Source organism: Sceloporus occidentalis, unplaced genomic scaffold (genome assembly GCF_023333645.1).
Source record: "Sceloporus occidentalis isolate IW3139 unplaced genomic scaffold, rSceOcc1.0.p SCAF_2, whole genome shotgun sequence".
Taxonomy (NCBI): domain Eukaryota; kingdom Metazoa; phylum Chordata; class Lepidosauria; order Squamata; family Phrynosomatidae; genus Sceloporus; species Sceloporus occidentalis.
In genome coordinates, this window is record NW_028316982.1 from 54,982,959 (window position 1) to 55,006,493 (window position 23,535).

The following is a 23,535-nucleotide window of genomic DNA, read 5'->3' on the forward strand; positions in this document are numbered from 1 at the left end:
ATTTGAACATTTTCTTTCTTTCTTTTTTTAAAGAAAAGAAGCAGACCAGGTGTATAGACTCAATCAAGGAAGGCACAGTCCTAAATTTTCAGGACCTACACAAGGTGCTGCTGATGATAGAGTGACTTGGAGGTCTCCCAGAGACTTGTCCTTAAATCGAAACCAGCTTGTTAGCAATTAACAAAATGCTCCTCATCCATATAAATATAAACCCAGAGAACATAACACGCTTTAGCATGCACAGATTTAGGGCACATCTACACCGTAGAAATAATGCAAGTTGGCACCACTTTAACTGCCATGGCTGTATCCACACTGCAGAAATAATCCAGTTTGACACCGCTTTTGACTGCCATGGTTCAGTGCTATGGAATTCTGGGAATTGTCATTTGCTGTGGCACCAGAACTATCTCTGACAGAGGAGGCTCAATGCCTCACAAATCTACAGTTCTTATAATCCCATAGCATTGAGCCAAGTCAGTTAAAGTGGTGTCAAACTGGATTATTCCTGCTCCATCCTGCAGACTCTTAGAATTAGTGGTTTTGTGAGGCACCAGCACTCTTTGGCAGAGAAGGCTACAGACCTTGTGACAAGCTACAAATTCCAGGATTCCATTTAGGATGGGCAGTAGAGCGCTTAAAGTGGTGCCAAACTGCTTTACTTCAACAGGGAGAAATGTGAGATAATACTGCACTTAGGTAGAAAAAATTAAATGCATAGATATAGGATGGGCGACACCTGGCTTAAGGAGGCTACATGTGAGAGGGATCTAGGAGTCCAAGTAGACCACAAGTTAAACATGAGTCAACAGTGTGATGTGGCAGCTAACAAGGCCAATGTGATTCTAGGCTGCATCAATAGAAGTATAGTGTCTAGATCAAGGGAAGTAATAGTGTCACTCTATTCTGCCTTGGTCAGGCCCCACCTGGAATATTGTGTCCAGTTCTGGGCACCACAATTTTAAAAGGATGTGGAGAAACTAGAGTGTGTCCAAAGGAGGGCGTCTAAAATGGTGAAAGGTCTGGAAACCATGTCCTATGAGGAAAGACTTAGGGAGCTGGGGATGTTTAGCCTGGAGAGGAGAAGGTTAAGAGGTGATATGATAGCCCTGTTTAAATATCTGAAGGGATGCCATATTGAGGAGGGAGCAAGATTGTTTTCTGCTGCTCCAGAGAACAGAACCCGGAACAATGAATGCAGCTCCAGGAAAAAAGATTCCACCTCAACATCAGGAGACAGTAAAGGCTGTTCGACAGTGGAACACACTCCCTCAGAAAGTGGTGGAGTCTCCTTTCCTTGGAGGTCTTTAAGCAGAGGCTGGATTATTATTTATTATTATTAACCTTTATTTATAAAGCGCTGTAAGTTTACACAGCACTGTACATACAGTCTTTTTAATTGGACGGTTCCCTGCCCTCAGGCTTACAATCTAAAAAGACACGATACAAAGGGAGTGGGGTGGGGAGGGGGCATCTCTAGTAGGATAATACATATAAAATACATAGCAATACAGGCCATCTGTCAATGGGGTGCTTTGACTGAGAGTTCCTGCATGGCAGAAGGGGGCTGGACTGGATCAGGGCGCTTGCGCTGCCTTCCAAGTCTGTGATTCTATGACTCTTATCTCTACAGTGTAAAATGTATTACAAAACATGGCGCGCCCCTCCTTCTTTGACACCAGCCTATTCCCGTCTGCCCAGCAGGGGGCGCGCGAGGACCAGGACTTAATTTCTTCACTCCCAAAGGACTGACTGATTGGGACAAGTGGCTTAGCCTCCGCGCATGCGCGGCGATGGGGCGGAGAGGAGGCGGTTAATACCGTTAGCTAAAAGTAGAGCGCGCGCGTGCGTGAGTGCGTCACTCCCCACCTCTCCCCCTCCCTTCAACAGGTGGGGAGTAAATCCACCGACTTCCGGCAATAATCCCTCCCTCCCCTTCTCTGTCTGTCTTTCTCTTTCTCCCCTCCCCCCCACAACAGGGGGCGCATGCGCAGTTACATCCGAACGGAGAAGCAGCGTGCGTTTCTTCGTTGGCTGATTCGAAACGGAGGAGGAGGAGGAGGAGGAGGTTACTCGGGGCTTGCCTTCCCTTCCCTTCCCCCTCCGCGGCTGTTTGCCGGCGATGCGGTTGCGCTTGGCGGCGGTTCCTGCGGAGGCCCCGGTTCTGTCGCGGGGTTGAGCGGTGGGGCGGGCCAAGATGGCGTGCGTGCTGGAGGCGCCGCTCCGCATGAGTGTCCTGTCGGTGAGTGGAGGGAAGGCAAGGCCAGGGAAAGGACTCGGGGGTCGCCTGCCTTGGCCCTGAGGGGGAAGGAAGGCAGGCCCAGGGTCCCCTTCGTCATAAATACAGATCATGATAATAATCATCATAATAGTATGTTCCTCCCCCGCAGTGCCCTCTCCCCTTCAGCTTTGGAGTCCTGAGCACAGCAAGTCCACCTTCTCCATCTATGCCCCTCATCAGTGCCCTTAAACTCTTGCTGCAGGGGTTTTTTGTAGGGCTCTCTGGCCATGTTCTAGAAGAGTTTCTTCCTGACGTTTCGCCAGCATCTGTGGCTGGCAGCTTCAGAGAATGCTGGCCTGGAAGAGAGTGGGTAGAGATAGAGAGAGAGAGATACACTGTGTGGCCCCTGGTTGAGAGGAAGTGGTTTACATGTTGCTCACCAGAAACCAAGAGTGCCACTCTCTCCACCAGCCAGGGGTCTTTGGGGTCTTTGGGGTCTGAGGATTCAGAACAATGATGAGGGAGACCTGCCCTGTATACACACACAACCAAGGACATAGTTTCATTTTCATGTGTGTCGCGGGAGGAATCCAGCTGCTTAGATACGTCAAGTCAGTTCAGAGCTGGCATGCCATGCATGCCTCATGAACTCCAATATCAGTTGGCCTTTAGCAGTGTAAACTTCATCAACAATTCTGCCTTTAAGGCAAATAGTTTTATACTTGAATGGAAATGGTTATCACACAGCTACATGTGACGTTATTTCAACAGTCTCTCCTTTCTCCTTTGCAAAGAACAGTTTTCAAGAACATCATGCGTCAGGAACAACATTGGCAGAGCCTTGATGTGGAGAAGAGCTCTATTTGATATTTGCGGCTTTGATTAGTCACAGGTTTTATTAATATGTTCTCTCTAGGAATCTCTGGGTCCTCCAGTGCAACTCTGTGGTCAGTGTTAACTAAAAGTTGCACTGAAGGACCTAGAGATTCCTAGAGAGAATACTCTACTAGGCCTTTGTAGCTGCTCCAATGCAGGTCCATGGTCAGTGTCTGTTGGACGTTGACTGCAGAGTTGCACTGGAGGACCTAGAGATTTCTAGAGAGGTGTCCTGTCCTCTCAGGTAAAAACAGTGTTTTTGTTGTTTGCAGTTTTCCCATATTCACAGGGGTCTTGTGCCCCTAGCCCTAGCGCATAAGGAGGGACAAGTGTATACTGTGTGACCCAGGGTAGGGAGGAGTGATTTCCATGCTAATCTCTGTATTGTTCTAGTGTTGATGGCAAGACACACAGGAAATTAACATGGAAATAATTCCTCCCTACCCAGGGTCATGCAGTATATATACCCATTCTCATCCATGCCAGCATTCTCTGAAGATGCCAGCCACAGATGCAGGTGCAATGTCAGGAATGAACTCTTCTGGAACATGACCACATAGCCCAAAAAACCCACAAAAAACTATGGATGCCAGACATGAAAGCCTTCAACTTCACATTGTAAGCCAATTGCCACCAACAAGCTGGGTACTCATTTTAGTGACCTCAGAAGGATGCAAGCCTGACTCAACACTGAGGCCCTGGCTGGTATTGACCTTGCAACCTTGTGGTTTTGCGAGTGAGTGGCTGCTGTACGCACATTTAACCACTGCACCACAAGGACTCTTTAAGATGCTCTTAGACCCCTCTCCCCCCCACCGGCCCCTTCCCCTTTGAGAAGCACAGGTCCAAACCACACTGCAGAAATAATCCAGTTTGAGACTGTTTTAACTGCCCTGGCTCAGTGCTAGGGAAGCCTAGGAATTGTACTTTATTGTCTGTCTGACAGAGAAGGCTAAATGTCTCACAAAACTGCAATTCCCCGAATTCCATAGCATTTGAGCCAGGGGAGTTAAAGCGATGTCAAACTGGATTATTTCTGCAGAGTGTTTTGGACCACACTCTGTGTCCAAGTCTGTGTCCACACTGCAGAAATTACCTGTGCTGACTCCGCTTTAACTGCCGTGGCTCCCATCAGGTTCCCAGCAGTGTCAAACGAGGGACAACAGGGCAGAACAACAGGCTTTTAAGTACATATTATAATATTGTGTGGGGCAGGGGTCAGACTACGGGATCTTAAAAAGAAGGAATTGAGTTTTGTTAGCTAGGAATAGGCATGTGGACATGGGAAGTGAAGGACAAGAAAAGAAAAGTGGAAGTATCCTAGGAAAGTTGATGGGATTTATCTGCCTTCCCTATCAAAAGAGCTCTGGTGCCACAGTCACCTACGATTCCCAGACTTCCAAAGCATTGTGCCATGGCAGTTAAAGTGGCATCAGACAGGATTATTTCAGCAGTGCAGATGCAGCCTTAGCTGCGCTCAGGTGTCACAGGGCATGATGGCAGCACTGTAGCCCTCATCTCAATGATCTCTGAGGGAAGGTGATTTTTCTGTTTGCATTCCCTCCCCCAGCACAGCTCCTAGCTTTGTATGCATTCTTAGGCAGAATTTCATTATTTCTCTCCCCCCCCCCCCCTTATAAAAAGCAAAAGCAAATTTTGTAACATACAGTGCGCCCACGTTATACGCGGATGCACTTCACGTGAGGGAGCGCGTGGGGCGCAAGGGACAGTGCCTCCCATTCATCTGAATGGGGCGTGTGCCGCTGCGCTGCCGCTGCATGCACAAGCCACATTACTTTCAATGGTGCTCAAGCATACACTTTTTTTTACGCGGGGGGTGGTGGTGGTGGTCCGGAACGGATCCCCCATGTAAAAAAAGGGAGGACTGTACTTACTTTTTTTATCTTTGACAATAACAATAAATTATTATTATGCAACAGAATCTTGCAGCACCTTTGAGACTCACTAAAAGAGAGAAGTTGGTAGAGGGAGCTTTTTCATAGACTTGAGTCTACTTCCTCAGGTGGAGTGAAAAGCCCAGGGACAGAACTAGGTAGGAGTCTGTGTGTGAGAATGTCCATAGGAATCAAACATTTGTGGGTGTAGAGGTGCTGCAATTCCCCCTCCTAGTCCAAGCAAAGGAAGGCAAGACTCCTGTACCTCTGTCTTTCTAGTAAGATCCTAATATTGCTCTCCTATCTATGCATGTTTGTTCATTGATTTCACAGGAAAGTATGGATTACATTGTAGGAAGTTTTTATAATGTAGCCTTAGGCCTGTTACAGACTGCCAAAATAAAGCTGCTTTGGGTCTCTTTGGAGGTATGCTATTTAAATGATGCATGGGTCCTAAGAGTCTGGAGGTCGCGCCAAAGCCACACTCCATTCCTAAGCACTGGAGTGCAGCTTTTGGTGCAGCTTCCGGACTCTTAGGACCCATGCATCATTTAAATAGCATACCTCCAAAGAGACCCGAAGCAGCTTTATTTTGGCAGTCTATAACAGGCCTTAGTTGATCTGTTCCTTGTGTACATGGATGTAACATCTCATCCTGCTATATTGCTAGGCTCATAGAGGCACATATAAGGAAGGCTCTTTAGTCTTTTTGGCATCAGCTGCAAATTTGGCCATTTCACTTGCCGCACATTAAGTTGCTTAGGAAATGTATTTTCAGTAACAGTCAACTGGGATTTCGTCTCTACATTGTAAAATGATCTCCTTCTCCTAGCTTTAGATAAGTCTGTACCATTTGAGAGGGTTTGTCCTTTAACTTACTGACTGCTAATACACTTCAGAAATCTTTGTCCTGTATCCCTTGCAAGTCCAGATCACCCTGTCCCCATGAGTTATTCCTTCATATGTTCACTCACATGTTGAACACTATTGGCCTGAACCCATAGGAAATGTGGTTAAGATTCATATGAAATAGAGACTTTATAGTGACCAACTCTTAGTTGGGCACTGTAAGATCAATAGGCTGTCTGTTTAACCCTTGAGTTAGTACAGTCATTTGATAATATTTTTGGTAATACTTATGTGTTTTCAGCTTCACACTGCTGTTTTGTTTTGGCTTGTTATATATTTATGTGGACTTAATTGTAATGTTTGTCTCATTCTTGAGTCAAGCTGGGGTGCAAAACCAAGTCCTATGTATTTCTCACTTTTCAAAAAGGTTAGAAATATTTCTAGATATACTGCTTGAAAGCATCTAGAGATGGATTTTTAAAAATGGAAATATGAAACATTGTTCAGTTTGGTTGGTCATTGCTCTCTTAATCAGATCCTTGAAAAACCAATTTCTAAATTCTCTCAAGTCATATCTTTGCAAAAACATTTATAGCAGTTGGCAAAAAAAGATTTATAGTATTACAAAATGTGTATAATCACAACTTGTGGTTGGTTGTTTTGACATGTAAATCCATGTATTGCCTGAAAAACTGGGGTGACCAAATTGAGCAATCTTGTGTTAAGCTTTTAATATAGTGTTTGGCTTACCTGTCTGGTAAAACCTTGACATAAGAGCATCACACATTTATCTCATCCTGCAAAAAGATACTGTGTGGTATTAGTCTCTAAGATCTTGTTGCTTCAAACTATTTCTCTTGCTACTTTCTGTCTTACCTATTAGTATTTTTGCCAGAGCTGTCAATCTTGGCTTTTGCCTTTTGCTTCTGTTCCAATAATCTTGAACAATAATTTTGAATTTGCTATCTTGAACAATCAAGTGGAAGCCCCAACAAGTTGCTAAACAATAGCATGCATGGTTTCATATAAATACTGCTACAGATAGATGTTGGTTGCAGAGAGAGAAAGAAAGGTTTAGTTTGAATTATAAACAGTACATGATGTATTCTTCAAGAAAAGACCATTCCTAGTAATGAATGGGCTCATGTAAGCAACATGATTGGAGAATACTGCATGAGATCACTAGAAAACAGCACCATATGATAGCTCTGTTAAGGAAATGTTAGGTCTGTTGACCTTCAGTGTTCAGAATGCTTGTATTTTAAATGTGTGCGTATGTATCACTTTACTGTGAGAGGAAAAATGCTGATTTATTTTAAATCATTAATTCTTTGGTGAACAGTTTTAGCCCTTTGAAGAAAATAATTGGGATTTCTGTCCAGCTGTTCATATTGAACTATGAAGCAGTCTTGAATGAAGTCAGGGTATGATCTGTATGCAAGCAACAGTGCTATTTTCTTCAAGGAAAATCTTCAGACATTTATCAGGCTCACCTATGAGAAGATCATAGGTGTGCCTGATAAATGGACAAATTTCCTGCCAAACAGCTTGTCAGTGCTGTTGATCCCTTGAAGCATGCAGCTCTCTGAAGGAGCTGGATGACAGATGATGCTCTCCATTCATACAGTGTAGCTGACGTATCCCATGTGTCCATTGTAGTTAGCCAGTATCCTAGGCAAATAGAATTCACCCTCTGGAAATTACCTAGAATCTTCTGTTCATCTGCAGAAACCAGCATGAATTCCTTGAAAGCAAATAGCCGGAGCAGAACTGATCTTATCTGCCTAATAGTGCAGTGTTATGCATAAAGGGATGTGGTGGCTTATTGCTTAAGATGCCAGTTCTGATGATTGTGAAGGTTGGCAATTTGAGGCCCAAGTGTCGCATCATGGGGTGAGCTCCCATTGCTATTCCCATCTTCTGCCAACCTAGCAATTTGAAAGCATGCAAATGAAAGTAGATAAATAGGTACCACTTTGGTAGGAAGGCAACATCCCTTGCACTCATGCTAGCCACATAACCACTGTAGTCATCTTCGGACAATGTGACTCTTCAGCTTAATAATGGTTAAAACTAGACATTCACATCAAGGGGAAACCTTTACATTTACCTTTATGGGTGTTTACTCAGTCTTCCTGTTTTGGGAAGTACCTCTGGATAGGTTGCATAGGACTGCTGCCTGAATGAATATGGATCTGATTTTATAGTGAAGAATGACATTTGATAACAAACTTGCTTACAGCAGCAAGATTAATCATAGCAAGATGTTGGAAACAAAATAACTGTACAATTGGAGGAGTGGTATAAAGAGACATGGAAATTAGTGATTAATGATAAATTGACATGCAGATTGAAAGTAAAAAAGGGATTATAGGGAAAAAGTGACTTTGATGGAATTTGGAAAGAATTAATTGAGAAAATATTGAGAAAAGAAGATGGAAAATTACCTCCACACGGGAAGAATTGAGATTTTGGATGGAATATAAGGGCGAAAATGGCTCCGGGGAAGGGGAGCAATGCGGTGGGATATCCAACCAAGCTTCTGTTTTCCCAAGGTTTCTTCATTGCAGCAGTGTAATTTGAGGTGGGGGTAGTTTTATTGTGCTGTCGTTAAACAGTTGGGAGTTGTAGGCCTTTATTGATCTGGCATATTTATATTGCTATGCCTATAACCTCTTGTACATAAATCAAAGTGAAAGGAACTCATTTTGGAAGCATTTTGAATCAACATGAGAAGAGGGGAATGCACTAGCTATGTACAGTACTCGTAATACCCAGTTTTTACACTCCTCATATAGAGAGTAATGAGTGTGAACTGGGCAATTCCCAATTGCATGGAGAGCCTCTTGTTCTTATAAGAAGAGAGCAATGGAGATAAACCAGGAGGGAGCAGGGCTATCGCCTCTCTTCATATTTTGATTCAACACGCTTCTGAAACAAGTGACAGGGCCTGTATTTAATTGAAAGTGCATGAGTAGTTTTGGGTCATTGCTTTTGAACTCTGTTTTTGCACACTGCTATGGCAGTGGGTTTTTCAGGCTATGTGGCCATGTTCTAGAAGAGTTTCTTTTTGATGTTTTGCCAGCATCTGTGGCTGGCATCTTCAGAGAACTCTTCTAGAACATGGCCACATAGCCCGAAAAACCCACAAAAAACTATAGATGTACGGCCATGAAAGCCTTTAACTTCACATTGCTATGGCATGCTTTTGCTATTTCTTTGGTAGGAATATCACTTTTTTGCAACACATTTTGAGCTCAGTCTACAGTGAAAGGTTGTATTCACTGGATGTGTGAATAAAAGACAGCTTGTATACATCACCTTTCCTTTCCCCCTTTTGTGTCACTGTGTACCCCCATAACCATCTTTCTCTAGGATTGAGGGATTTACTCAGCTTTATGGGCTGTTTCATAGAGGGCAAGATTGGGAGGGGGATCACCTGAAGTCAGGTGCAGGAGCACTGTGCAGCTGACTTGTACATGGTAACTTAGTCCAGTATGAAATGTAATGTTTAGAGAAACTTTGGGGCTGTACAGATCGGCAAGAAATGCTGGCATTGGGGTAGAATGGGGTTGTGGCGACCGTATGCAGCCTGCCCCAACCCCTCCCCCAAAGTGGCATCATGCTACCCACCCGACCAGATGATGGGTGGCATCACAATGTTTTTACGACACAGTGTTTATACACACTACATTGAAGAAACAAAGAAGAGCCGCCGCCACCATGGCAAGAGCAGCTTCTTTCCACCCCCCAAAGGAGTGGCATTTTGCCACTTCTTGGGGGGCTAGAAAAATGCCAGATTGGGGCCACGGTGTGCTGTTACCGCAGCCCCAATCTGGCGCAGAAAGGGGCAGTGTGATGCTGCCCCTTTAGGGCCATCTGTTTTGGCCCTTTGTTAGTTAAGCTAAAGTGTTTAAGACCATACATACAGGTATTAAATCAGTATGTCACTGCATTATGAGTTTTTACATTCTTGAGTATTTAATTTTTTTAAAATGTTAGATTGACAGATTGTAATGTCTTTGTTTACAGGAAGTCACAGCTAGTAGTCGCCACTATGTTGACAGATTATTTGATCCTGATCCCCAGAAAGTCCTGCAGGGTGTCATGTAAGTAATATAAATATTTTTCCTATGTTGCCCTTGGGTTCTCTGGGTAAATGTTTTTGATAGGTTGCTTTTTGCAGTGGATGTGTGGATGTGCACATCATATGTTATTTTCAGATGAATAACCCAGACGTGGGATTTACTATCTGTAATGCGTGATACATTATATTCTAGTATATAATGTTAAATAGCAGTCCCTTTTCATACCTAATTTTCTTCTTTTGATACCTTAAATGTCTCTTGAGTTATTTCCTAAATTATGTCTACTGTTTTACCATTTAAGCCAGCTAAAAATCTTGTTAACTCATGATGATACTCACTGCAGCTGAGATGTTAATCCCTACATGGTAAACACCCATATTTTTAAACTAATTTTTTAAAATTGATTTTAATGACATTTTAATTATGGTCACTGAATGTATTTACAAATAACAAGGCAATAATGAAGTATAAATGCAAGTTTATTTAACTTGTAAACTTGTAAACTAAAAAAAATTAACTTCTCAACATGAACTATGGATAATGTATCAAATTGGTTTTGTTTCTAAGTGTAGTGTTAAATCATAATTTAAAATTACACAAATGAGTTTGAGGAGCTATACAGACTGCCTTGAAGTTACACAAATGAGTCTGAGGGGCTATACAGGCCGCCTTTAAGAGGTGGCATGCAGTCGCCCCTTTCCTGACTGGATTGGGGCTGCAACAACCTCATGCTGCAACCCCGATCTGGCCTCTGGAGGGTGCAAAAGGAGATGCAAAAAGTGGCTTTTGGCGCTCCCCAAAGAGTGTGATAGCCGCGGCAGCGCAGCTGTATGGCACTCCTTTTGTAATGCATCATATGGATGCAGTGCTGGAGTTGTACCATGACGCCATGCGCCATCTGGAGCAGCGTCATAATGCCCTGGGGCGGAGTTAGGGCGTCTAACGTTAGGACACTACACCCTGACTCTGCCCACAGGCCGGCACAAAGTACTGGTCTGTACAGGGCCTCAGATCATAAAGAAGAGACTGGAAGTATCCAATTTCATTTTGTATTAACCACAGTAAAGTACATTTTCTCAGCCCTAAAACCAATTTACTGTAATCTTAACAGTGGTTGTTGAAATAACCATACAGAAGATACCTTCATAAGTTATAGTTTGAAACTGGCTTGTTCTAGAAAAGCCATACTGAAGATTATTTTATTCATTCATTTATTTTATTTCAGTATTTATAACCCACTCTCTATTTAGAAATCTCAGGGTGGTGTACAGTAAAACCAACCTAACAAATTTAAAACCTTGTAAGCCAGTGTGATTGAGTAGTCTGAGCACTGGACTACAATTCTGGTGATCAGTGTTTGACTCCTCAATCAGCCATGGAAACCCACTGGAATGCAAAAGCAAACCCCACTCTGAACAAATCTTGCCAAGAAAACTTCATTATAGGGTCGCCTTAGGGTCTCTATCAGTTTGAAAGGCACACAATAACAACAACTTTGAAGGCACACAACAACAAAATAATAAAAATTATTTTAAAAAGCCAAAACATACTAAACAACTTAACAAGTTAAACAGATTAAAATCAGTGTAAATACTTTAAAACAGTTTAAAACCCTGTACTACATATGAGGGGTTGTGTAAAACAATTTAGACCCCCAAAGCTTTAGTGAACAAGTCAGCACTGGAATTACAAGAACATTGGTGCCAGCAAGGGGACAGTGTTCCATAACTGGGGTGCTGAGAAGACTGTCCAATGCATATGGCCTTGGCTGATGCGACACAGAAGAGGCCCCGTCCAATTGACTATAAACCTGAGGTGGGCGTATACATGGAGAAGTGCTCATTCGAGTATTGAGATCACAATCCATTTAGGGCTTTAAATGTCATTACCAACACCATGAATTCACATTAGAAGCGTATTGATAGCCAGTCCAGTTAATCTAAAACTGGAAATAAATGTGATGTTCTAGTTAGCAGTCTAGTAGTATGTAACATTATTGGAATCTGGGCAAATGGATCTTAGGCTGAAATGGGAACAAATGTTTCCTTAATTTCCTCTTGTGGTCAAGAGTGGATCTTCCCTGCTCCAAGGCATAGGTGTGTGCTTATAATACTAAAATGTGGTTTATTGTCATGTCCACATGAGGTCAGCAAGTTGAAAAATTACCCTAATTTTTAAAAAATAAGTGGGGATAGGAAATTTGATTTCTCAGAGTAAGTAGTACAAGTGAGGCATTGGCATATTGCAGACATGGTAGAGACATTGGCTTTTTGCTATGAGTAACTTTTGCTGAGACCCATCTTGCATCTGCTGTAGGGAGGTTGAAAGTATTTGCAGGCACAGGTTGCCATTATATGGGCTCTTTTTTCTATGTCAGTCAAAAAAATGTCTTTGCACAGCAGCCTTCAGCTTTTGTTTCTGGAAAGATCTGGGCACTTAGTTTTGAAGAAAGTAATCTTACTTGGTAATCTTGTATAGCTAATGTTTGAAATCCAAACGTAAATTTGACTCTAAGGCAATATGAGTGCCTTAGATACAATTGCAGTGCTTATGAGTTGCATGGTCAAAGTTTTTGGATTATTTTCAAACTCTATAAATGTTCTTCTTGATTGCAAATCAGTTAGTATGCACACTTATCTCAGAAATAAATATTCCAAAACTGGGGCCTTTATTGGATTCAGTCTGTGATAGAAATTGCCAAGTTAGAATAATAGCCTTCATGAAGCTGATTGTGACTTGGTAGATCTAATTTTTGATTAATTTCTCAGATATAAATTAATAGAACATAATTAGCATATAGTTGAACATTATGGAATCTAAAGATTTTTTCTAAAGCAGGAAATGTAATTGAAGAGGACAAATCAGTTTGCTGTTTTTATTGTTCTCTGACTTGAGATGTGATCCTATCCCTGCCAAGATGCTTGCTATGGATAAGGAAGGCTAGTGGTATATGTGGCTGACCAAGGATACTAAATCCCCATTTTGGGAGAAAGACAGGATATAAGTGCAATCAACAAACAAACAATTAAATAAAAAATAGACACAACTTTCAAGTGAGTAATGTTCATCAAGCTTATGATGAACTCTCCAGCACTCTGTAGAACTGTCAGTATGATTTAAAATCTGCTGTTTGGACTGAAATATGATTTGTATGAAAGAGTTATTTAAATTTCTGCAGAAATATGGAAATACATAGTTCAGGTAAACAGCAGGCGTGCTTTAAAAAAAGGTGGCAGGTATTGCTAAAAAAAAGTGCTGTTGCAGAAACTGGTTTTCTAGATATGGTGAGATGATTGGTAAAATTGAATTTCTTACTGTGGAGAAGAGATCCCATATTTTTTCCTTTTCCATGTACTGTAGTCTTGTACATGCCTACTAGTCTGTCAGGACTCCCTGTAGATAAAGAGAGCTTATTTTTCCATGCATTATTTTTCTAACCAGGAATATTTTAAATATATAGCTTTTTCTCTAATTTTACTGGAAATGCAGTAACTATTAAGGTGGAATTTTTGCATTCTTCCAGGTGTTGTTTAAATGAAGTGCCCAACACTCCTCACCATTCGCTATGCTGATTTAGACAGCTAGGATTAGCAGTCTAACAAGATCTGGAGGACTGCATGATTTCACCTCTTCTATTAAGGCCTGCATATATCTTTCTCTTTGAATTTACTGCATTTGATTTTCTTAAGAACTTTTAGACTACTTCCAGATGTAATTTAAGGAGGAAATCCTAAGAGTTTTCTATATTCCTCTTTTCTGGTTTTGTGGTATTAGAGTGAGGTGTGTGTGTGTGTGTATATGAATGAATGGATTAATGTACTTTTAAATAAATACTTGTGCTTAGTATTGGAATTTTCATATGCAGGTAGCAATTTGGAATTAATTTGCCGAAGAAACTGAAGTACAGTGTGCACTTGCCTCACGCGGGGCTCTGTTCTGGATCCTCCGTGTAAGGCAAATTGTGCATATGCTTGAGTCCCATTGAAAATAATGGGGCTTGTGCACAGTGTGCGCACCATTGTTCTTTGTGCGGCTTTCAGTGTAAGCTGTAGTAGAAGAAAACATTCATGTGCAATAATAGGGATGATTACCTATTTTGGTTTTAGCTTTGGAATGTCAGTCACTTCTAAGTGATTATTTGGGCATTATTTTAGTTGCATTTGTGTATATTTAGTTAGGAATAGTGTGGCAAAGCAATAAAACATATCTAACATGTTTATTTTTTTAGCAGTTAAAATTGGAGTTTATCTTTTTTCGTTACAATGTTGTTTTTATTACAAACTGTTTACCTTTTGAACTTAATTAGAATAGCTTTGTGCTTATGGCTATCATTTATACGTATGTCTGACTTTGACATTGTTCCCCTTTGTTTGGATACTTTGTTCCAGAAAGAAACATTTAACTGTAATTAAACTTGTGCTTTAGAATCCTTTGCTCTAGGGTTTTCATATATGTGCATTCAGTTCATGTTTGAAAACTCTTGGATGCAACTCAGAAGTTGTATCCATGTTGTTGTTTTTTATAGATGGGAGGGCATAACTATATAACTAGGACCACTTAGTTTGATAATGTCATGTCAGATTCAGCATATTCTTTGAGGGGAATGTTCACAGCTGATTTTGCTGAAGATGAAGTTGTCCAACTACATTTAAATTAGATTGGGGGAAAATTGGAAGAGGACTGAAGGGATCGAATTATATTGGAAAAAAATGTTTGTAATTCTGCATCCTGCACTCTGGATGCAAGAATTGCTGATTTTTGTTCATCACATATAGTCCTCCCTCCATTCTCGCAGTCTTTGGACTCATGTCCCTCGCCTATGCATGAGGGAGGAACAGAGGGAAATGAATGGGACGAGTGCCCTAGCACCTATGTTCAAGCCGATGGGGTTTGAATATAAGTACAACTCCGTTTTTGCGAGGGATTCCAGAACAGATCCTCCACAAAAAAGGAGGGGCGACTGTATTATGAAGCAGCAGCTTCCTGTATCTAGTATGCATTATATACATACTTTTTCTTTTCTACATAGCTTTAATTTGTAGCTGCCAAGCACTCTGCTTCTCCCCTCAGTATTGTAAAACGTGTGGGGGATGCAATTCATGAGGTCATCATGACTGCTGTCTTGAAGGCATATACATACAGAGTCTGTCATGTCACTCCAGGTTCCAGTGACATTCAGAGTCTTGTCATGTCACTCCAGGTTCTGGTGACATTCAGAAACAATAAGGGAAATTCTTGCTGCATCTGAGTGTTATCTAAAATAAAATGAAATTGGCCACTCCCATTTTCTACATTTATATTGAGTCTTGAGGAAAGGTTTCTTTTATATCTAGCCTGAAACTAGAGAACCTGTATTATTTGCAGTGGACAGAAAACATCATGTAGTGTTTCAATTTTTATACAGTATCAGTAGCTAGGCAGTAGCCATAAAATACTTTATGGTTGCCCTTGGCTATGGTACTTATGAATCCTTTGCCTTGTGTGTGCTCTTTAGTGCTCTTATACTACATATCACATTTGTTTCCTTTATATTTGAAATATTTTTGAGAACCAGAGGATGCTTCTTCCAGATTTAGCATTTATTTCAGTATCTTAGTTTATTTGGTTTTTAAGATCACTTTACGCCAGTACAGCTGATCCTTCTCATCCACAGGGTTTTGATTCCAGGGGACCCTACAGATGGGAAAAAACGTGGATGGTTGTGCCCCATATTGCTCAATGGCTGGCAGTGTTTGTGTATCCACATGCATGTACTGCCATTGGGATGTGGCAAGCAGTAAAATGATTTGTTAATGATTACACACTTTAATAAAGGGTTAAGGCCTAATTAGTATTTAAGCTTAGCTGCTGGCCTTGTACATAATATTTTAGTGCATATGCTTTACCTAAACAGTTGCAATTTAAAGGTGCTGGAAACATTAGCTGAGATCCTTCATCATGGGCTGAGATGTGTAACTTTACAATGATGGAGCTATGTTGGTGACAGAATATGCAAATATTAAAGAATTGTGATGATGTACCATGGGTCACTAAACAAGATGTTCCACTGTATTGCAAGAGCTCCCATTGGACTATGTGGTACTGCGAAGAGTGGACACTTCTCTGGCCAGGTACAGGTCACTCATAACTTTGCACTGTCTTCTGTCCTGGAGTATCAGTGCCTCATGACTCTGCTGGGGGCTGTTGCCCTTTCTCTCCTTGCACTGTTACTGTGCAAGGGCAGTCCGCAAAATGTTGTACTGTTTTGCATCATGACCGTTGTGCAGCTGCACTGTTTGCACGGTTTGACAATGGTCTCGAAGGCACAGCTACAACAACGTTCTGCTTCTACTAATATGACGGTTGCACAATACTGCAGTTATAAACAGCATAATTGTATGTTTGTTTATGACATCGAAATTCTCAACAGGGTGCCAGCCGCTATCTAGTCTGCAAACCTTGTTATAAGGTAGAGAAGTCAGAATTGGATTAACAAATACATTAAAATGTTAGCACTGCAATATTCATTCACTACCTGAAATTTGATTCAGTTTATATTCTGCCTTTCTCTCATAAATGGGACTCTGGGCAATTTAAAATAAAACAGTATAAATACATTTGAAACCTTATGTGCATTAAATCAGTCCAGTATTCAGCAAAGGCTATTATGAAATGGCATTTCTATGCATCTATTATTGATGAAGTTTCTTAGTCTTGGTTAGAACTGTTTTTATTATGTAAGAATTGGTTGCTTGTGCAATGATTATGTGATTATGCAGAATAGTTGTTTCTAGTTATACCTAACCATATTTTCAAAGATGCCAAATAAAACTGTTTGATCTTTGGTAAACTATACTTGCCACTTCTTTACTGTCTTTTTCATATGTAATCCAGATTGTATATGATTCTTGAGCAGTACTATCACATGTGGGTTGGAAGACAGATCTTGCCTATATGTCAGAATGCCATGCTACTTGCCCATGGAGCAAGATAGACATTTTCTTTAGTTGTCTTGGTATTGAATGCTACCCAGGATCAGGAAAATGTATTTAGAGTTACATTAATTTCTTAGCTCACAAACTGTTGTTGCAGAACAATGCTGTACGGAAATCCAAGTCCACTTTGATCAATTGGAAACATTAGTATTTCTTGCTTAACTTTCAGATGTGTCCTTATCTAAATCTAAAATAGACCATTGAAGATTTTTTTTTTGGTTCTAATACAGTACAAAAAGTGGGAAGATTAGGAAGATAATAATTTCATGCTGGCATTTTTCATCTGTGTGTCCAAATCCTCCTTTAGCACTTTTAAACATTTTTATGCAATCCACAGAAATAGTAAAAGCAAACTGTTTCTCTCAAACGTTTAACAAACCTTTGTTTGAAAAAAACTATTGTTTTAATAATAATCACTAATAATCACAAATTTTCTTCCACTCTGAAGTTCATTAATGGGGCTTTATTCTGAATAAGCATGTATTGGATTAGCTCCTTAGTCTCTTATACTTTGTGATACAACTTTCTCATATTATGATGATGTAGACTGTTAACTGGAAATGATGAAAAGTTGAGCAAGTGAACAATTTTCCTCTTTTTGTGCATTTGGATAACATCTATAGCAGTGTCATGCATATATTCCCTTTGGGATAAGGCATACAGTGTCATAGCTAAATATGTAACTCCTCATGAAGGAGATGCATGTAAGTTGTTGTTTTGAGCTTGACCCAAATACATGAACTATGTGTGTGTCACTTGTGTCACTTGCTGCTTTTGTTCAAAACAATTTGTTAATTGCATAGGCCAACTGTGTTCTGATCTCTGCAGATCCTCATTGCTATCACTAATTAATTTGGCTGCTGGAAGTTATGAAATATTACTGCCCAGAATTGAAATTTCTTATTGGTATCCCTGTTGAGAATGTGTACCCTGTTGAGAATGGATAAATTAGAGAATGGTCCTTATGTTACCATATGCCTTCTCTGCATTTAAGAACAGATTTATGATTAAGATTTAGTCATATTCATTGAAATCAGTGAAACCATGATCAATGACTCCAGTTGATTTTGGTGGATTTGTTCTTAAGTATGACTAAATCTGGGTCAGAACTAGAAAAGCTTTTGTTTTTGTGTGCCTTCAATTTATTTATGACTTATGGTGACTCTATCACAGGATTTCTTGGCATAATTTGTTCAGAGGGGGTTTACCCTTCCCTTTGTCTGACTTGCCCAAAGTCTGACTTACCCAAAGTCATTCAGTGGGTTTCCATGGTGGAGTGGGGATACTGCCAGTGTCCTAGTCCAACACTCAAGCCATTACACCACACTGGCTCTCCCAGAAAAGTTGACACTGTTAGAAGAGTCTTGAGTCTGCACTGGCTCTCTTAAAACTGGACTGTGGCTGTGTAGCCTACCTGTGATTGGGAAAGCTTTGTGTAGAGTGGCTATGTTAAGGCTGTTTTGAGCAGAAATCAGCATGGAAACTTGGTAAGATTACAATTTCCATGGAAGATAATAATGCAAATAGAGATGACATACAGCAGTAAAGTGAAGGTTTTGTGTTTATTAATTATTTCCTGTACATATTCTCACGCCAGTGATACTTATGAATCCTTATTTTCTGTACCACTTTTGACATCATGATCCTGATATCTGAAATATATACCGGATGTACTTTTTAACAAGTGAACAACAAGTGATTATCTCTGCTATTTGAATGTCTAGCTATAGAGAAATACCAGAGATTTAAATGTTTGGAAGTCATAGGCTCTGTTGCTTGTGTCCTGTTCAGTGCTTACTGGTAGATATAACATTTATTTGATCTCAGTGAAACTAAATTCTGAAAAACTGAGCCCTTAGTACCTCAGCATAATTTACTAGGGTTTTTCTCTTTCTGGATTTACAGAGATATGAAAAATGCTGTAATTGGAAACAACAAACAAAAAGCCAACTTGATTGTTTTGGGAGCAGTTCCAAGGTATGTCCTCTGCTACTCTGATTTTCACTGATTTCACATCAGGTCTCAAGTTCACCTGTTAAGATTCTGGCACTTTAATTTGTCAGACTGTTGATTATTGACCTGTATTGTCTGTTACTGAAGTTAGTATATTAAGTTCTTGTTACAAAGTAATGGTGTATAGATGTCTACTGTAACTTGGGGTTTGTATTGTTTTCAGTATTGTAAAAATACTTTGCCTACAGCATAGTAAGTTAGCAAAGTTGATAAGAAAAATGTTTAAAACTGCTTCCAGTGTCATTGTATATGGATTGCATGCAACAATTTAGGGGGGATGGAGAAAAGAATAAGGCAAAACAATAATTACTTGTTATTCCTTTTGTCTTAAGTTTCATGTTGAGTCGCAGAGTTCAGTGCCTTCCATAGGTGACATCAAGGTTTTTATAGCACTGAACTTCAGGGTTTACTAATTGTTAGTGCTGTGCTGTATCTTTTTTGTAGTTTGTGAGAGTTAAATGTCCTGTTCTTATGCTGCATATACAGAAAACTAAAAACAAACTGGAAACAAACAACCTTAGATCACTGTATAGTAGCAGTACATCAACATAATTGTATTTCAGTCTGTACAGCTGATGCTGCTTCTCCATATCGTTCCTTAAAACAGTCTTGAGTATTGTGAAGTGGAAGCCTTTCTCTGAAGAAGCCAGCCACAGATGCTGGCGAAACGTCAGGAATAAACTCTTTTTGAATGTAGCCACATAGCCTGAAAAACCCACAGAAAACTATAGTCTTGAGCATTTCTAGTGAGAAGTGTATTTTCCCCCTTTTTAATACTTAATTTTTTATTAACAGTTATATCTTAAACCCAACCAAAAAACCCAAATATACACCAGTTCTGAAAACATTTGTTGCACAAACACAAAACACAATAACAGTATGTAATATATAAACAACAAAAACCATAAAAAGACTTCAAAACTTCTACTTTTGAATACTTTTGTCTATACCTATTTCTCTACATTGCAATGTTTTTGTTGTTAATTGCCCTCGGATTGGCATTGAGTTATGGCTGCCCTGTGGATGAGACATATCCAAGCCACCCTATCCTCTGCTACAGTCTGTAGAGTTTAGATATTAAATGGTCATCTTCCTTCATTAGCTTCTTGAGATCATTTTCTTCCCTTGCTGTTCCTTGTAATTTCTTGTCGATTTTAACTCTTTTAATTGACAGTTACAGTTATACCTTTCTTCTCTCATCTCATCTGGGGCAACCTTCCACGCCCCCATCCTCACCACCGGCACCTCTCTGTACACACTACCACCCCCACCGGCAATCCTTCACATCACTGGCAGCCCTCCACACACACACCACCACCACCAACAGCCCACCTCACCCCCTCATTGGCAGCTCCTCACACCAGGTGTCACCATTGGAGTAGACTCATTAAATTCAGTTCTGCAGTGCATTGGAAGTGCATCTTAACTGAGGACTGTGTATACACACTTTCATCTCCAAAACTGGATTTAAGGGAGTGGAGAAGGTGATGTTGTTGATGTTTCCCATAGCTTGCTTACAGCACCAATTTTGCCAGCTTACAGCACCAATGAATCTCTGTCTTTTGTTCCAGCTCCAGAGGGAAAGGCTGAGTCTTATTTTGATTGGGAGTGTATCTCTGCCTCTTACAGCAAATGCCTCTTCATGAGAAATATGAGTGACAACTTTTTCTTTGGTTGTGTTGAACTACTGAACCTTTTACCAGTGAGGGGGTGCGAAGGGCTGCTGTTGGAGGGGGATGCAAAGGGTTGCTTGTGGTGTGTGTGTGCAGAGGGCTGCCGGTGGTAAGAATGGGGGTGATTGCAAATGGTAATTGCCTCTGAGAATCAGAGTGCTTGTGGATTAAGCATAAAGAAATGCTCTAGTTGGGAGATGGAGAGGTAGTTTTAGCTGTGATATTCTTGGTCTTAATGGTTTTTAACTGTGACAATGGACACAACCTATAATGCTGTTAAATCAGTTTATGCAAGACTCTGCTTGATACACTAAGCATGAGGAACTATGAGCATAGGGATAAATTAAGAATGTGGCAAACCTATCTGGTTAAACTTGTTTGAAGCTGTTTGGACTTGCCTTTTGTTGTGTGCTTTCAAGTCATTTCCGACTTATGGTAACCCTATCATGGGGTTTTCTTGGCTAGTTTCTTTAGAATGACAGTATTTTACAACATTATATTGTACAGCGCGCCCGCGCCATATGTGGGTGTGCCATACGCGGCCTTGAGCATACGCGCTCAAGCCGCGGGGCGTGCGCGGGGCGGAAGGGGCGGCGCGTCCCATTCAGTTGAATGGGCGCGTGCACCTGTTGCACCCCGCGCGCTCCTGCGCCACCGCACCGCTGCACACGAGCCCCATTGTTTCCAATGGGGCTCGAGCATAGGCGGAATTCGCCTTACGCAGCGGGATCCGGAACGGATCCCGCCGCGTAAGGCAAGGATGGACTGTATATTGCATATATTACAATATTATAAAATAATATTAACACATTAGCATAATATAATAATGATATATTAATATATTATTAATATAATAATAATATATAAACTTCTATTTTAAGGAGGAGATCAAGATTTAATTTCTGGTGTTACCACATTCACTGGGGTTAGGAGTGCAGGACTTCCGTGAAAGTGGGAAAAACACAATTTATTTTACCTGAGAGAATACCTCTCTAGGAATCTCTAGGTCCTCCAACACAAATCTGTGATCAATACCTGCCAGACATTGACCATAGAATTGTGCTGTAGGATCTACAAATGCCTAGAGAAGTGTTCTCTCTAGGTCCTCCTGTGGGATCTCTGGTGAATGTTGACTATATAGAGCCAGACTGATAGATATTCCTAGAGTGAATATAGTAATCAAATCTGTGAATAATCAAATACACATAAGTCAAAGCCACAAATGAGGAGCCTGACCATACAGTGTTTTGTGTTACATACAGATTGCTAGAATACTGAAGTTTCTGTCCTCTTACAAACTAGGATGGTCTTCTTTTCAACCACAATTACTTGTTTGGGGAGGGAGCTTGAGTATTATGAGTTTGAGAAAAATGCTTTGCATATTTTATCTACTTGAGGCAAAGAGTTTGAATGTATTTTATGCACGGGGCATGTATTAACTCATTGTGAAAATGGTGGTTATATATGGGGCTATTCTCAGAGTTCTTCTTTGGGAACCTTAAAAAAAAGATTGCAAATACATAAGGGATTTTTTTTAGTGATGGAAGATCCTGTGACATGACATCCAGTGACTGAATTAAGTTGAAGAATGTTGCCAAACATACACTGTATTTGCCAAAGGAATGAAGATTTCAGTAATTGAATGTCAACGACACTTGACTCTCTGTCTAGGGTGAAAAGTCAGGTTGGTTGACAACAGTGCTGACACTGGCATCAGGGCTAGGTCATCTATGGGTGAAACTAGAAAGTGGAGGGCTTGATGAGAGAAGGTTCCAGGAGGGAGAAAAGTTCAGAGACAGAAAGACAAAGTCAAAGATGTTGAAAATGCATTTCATACTGTAGGTAAGCGGCTAGATTTGAAGAGAGTATAAAACAGGGGTCGGCAACCTCCGGCCCGCGGGCCGGATGCGGGCCGCGGAGTTCTGGCGGCCGGCCCCTGCCTTCCGTTGCCGCTGCCGCCGCAGCATTTCACTGCTCTGGGCGCCGCACTTTTTTCACCTAAAATGGCGGCGAAGTCTCGCGCGACCTCCCTCGAGGTCACGCGAGACTTCGCGGCCATTTTAGGTGAAAAAAGTGCGGCGCCCAGAGCGGCCTCTGGGGCTATGGGCGCCTCCATTTTTTCACCCAAAATGGCGGCGAAATCTCGCGCAACCTTGGGGGAGGTCGCGCGAGACTTCGCCGCCATTTTGCCGCCCAAAATGGCGGCGCCCAGAGCGGCGAAAAGCTGCGATGGGCGGCCGCGGCAGCGGCAGCGGCGGCGGGCCTTTGAGAGGCCCGCTACCGTCTCTGGGGCCCTCCAGCAGGGCTCCGAAGGCGGCAGTGGGCCTCTGGGAGGCCCGCTGCCGTGCTTGGGGCCCTCCAGGAGGGCTCCGAGGGCGGCAGGGGGCCTCTGGGGGGCCCGCTGCCGTCCCTGGGACCCTCGGGGGGCCCGCTGCCGTCCCTGGGGCCCTCCAGGAGGGCTCCGAGGGTGGCAGGGGGCCTCTGGGGGGCCCGCTGCCGTCCCTGGGGCCCTCCAGGAGGGCTCCGAGGGCGGCAGGGGGCCTGCTGCCGTCCCTGGGGCCCTCCAGGAGGGCTCCGAGGGCGGCAGGGGGCCTCTGGGGGGCCCTTTGCCGTCCCAGGGGCCCACCAGGAGGGCTCCGAGGGCGGCAGGGGGTCTCTGGGGAGCCCTTTGCCGTCCCTGGGGCCCTCCAGGAGCTCTCCGAGGGCGGCAGGGGGCCTGCTGCCGTCCCTGCGGCCCTCCAAGAGGGCTCCGAGGGCGGCAGGGGGCCTCTGGGGGGCCCGCTGCCGTCCCTGGGGCCCTCCAGGAGGGCTCCGAGGGCGGCAGGGGGCCTGCTGCCGTCCCTGGGGCCCTCCAGGAGGGCTCCGAGGGCAGCAGGGGGCCTGCTGCCGTCCCTGGGGCCCTCCAGGAGGGCTCTGAGGGCGGCAGGGGGCCTCTGGGGGGCCCTT

General features: G+C 42.2%; 1 protein-coding gene across 5 annotated transcripts in view; it reads left to right on the forward strand.

The window, feature by feature from the left end:
• Positions 1–1,903: 1,903 nt before the first annotated feature.
• Positions 1,904–23,535, forward strand: part of ARMC8 (armadillo repeat containing 8) — an 88,671-nt gene continuing 67,039 nt past the window's right edge. For 2 of the 5 annotated variants that reach the window (XM_089509455.1, XM_089509456.1), the window contains exons 1-3: positions 1,905–2,242; positions 9,874–9,950; positions 18,809–18,880. In XM_089509455.1, the coding sequence (XP_089365581.1) occupies positions 2,198–2,242; positions 9,874–9,950; positions 18,809–18,880 (194 nt within the window). In that variant the 5' untranslated portion in view covers positions 1,905–2,197. Of the gene's footprint in view, positions 2,243–9,872; positions 9,951–13,452; positions 13,570–15,879; positions 16,040–18,808; positions 18,881–23,535 lie in introns of those variants that run through there. The other 3 variants (XM_089509458.1, XM_089509457.1, XM_089509459.1) reach the window with 3 other exon arrangements.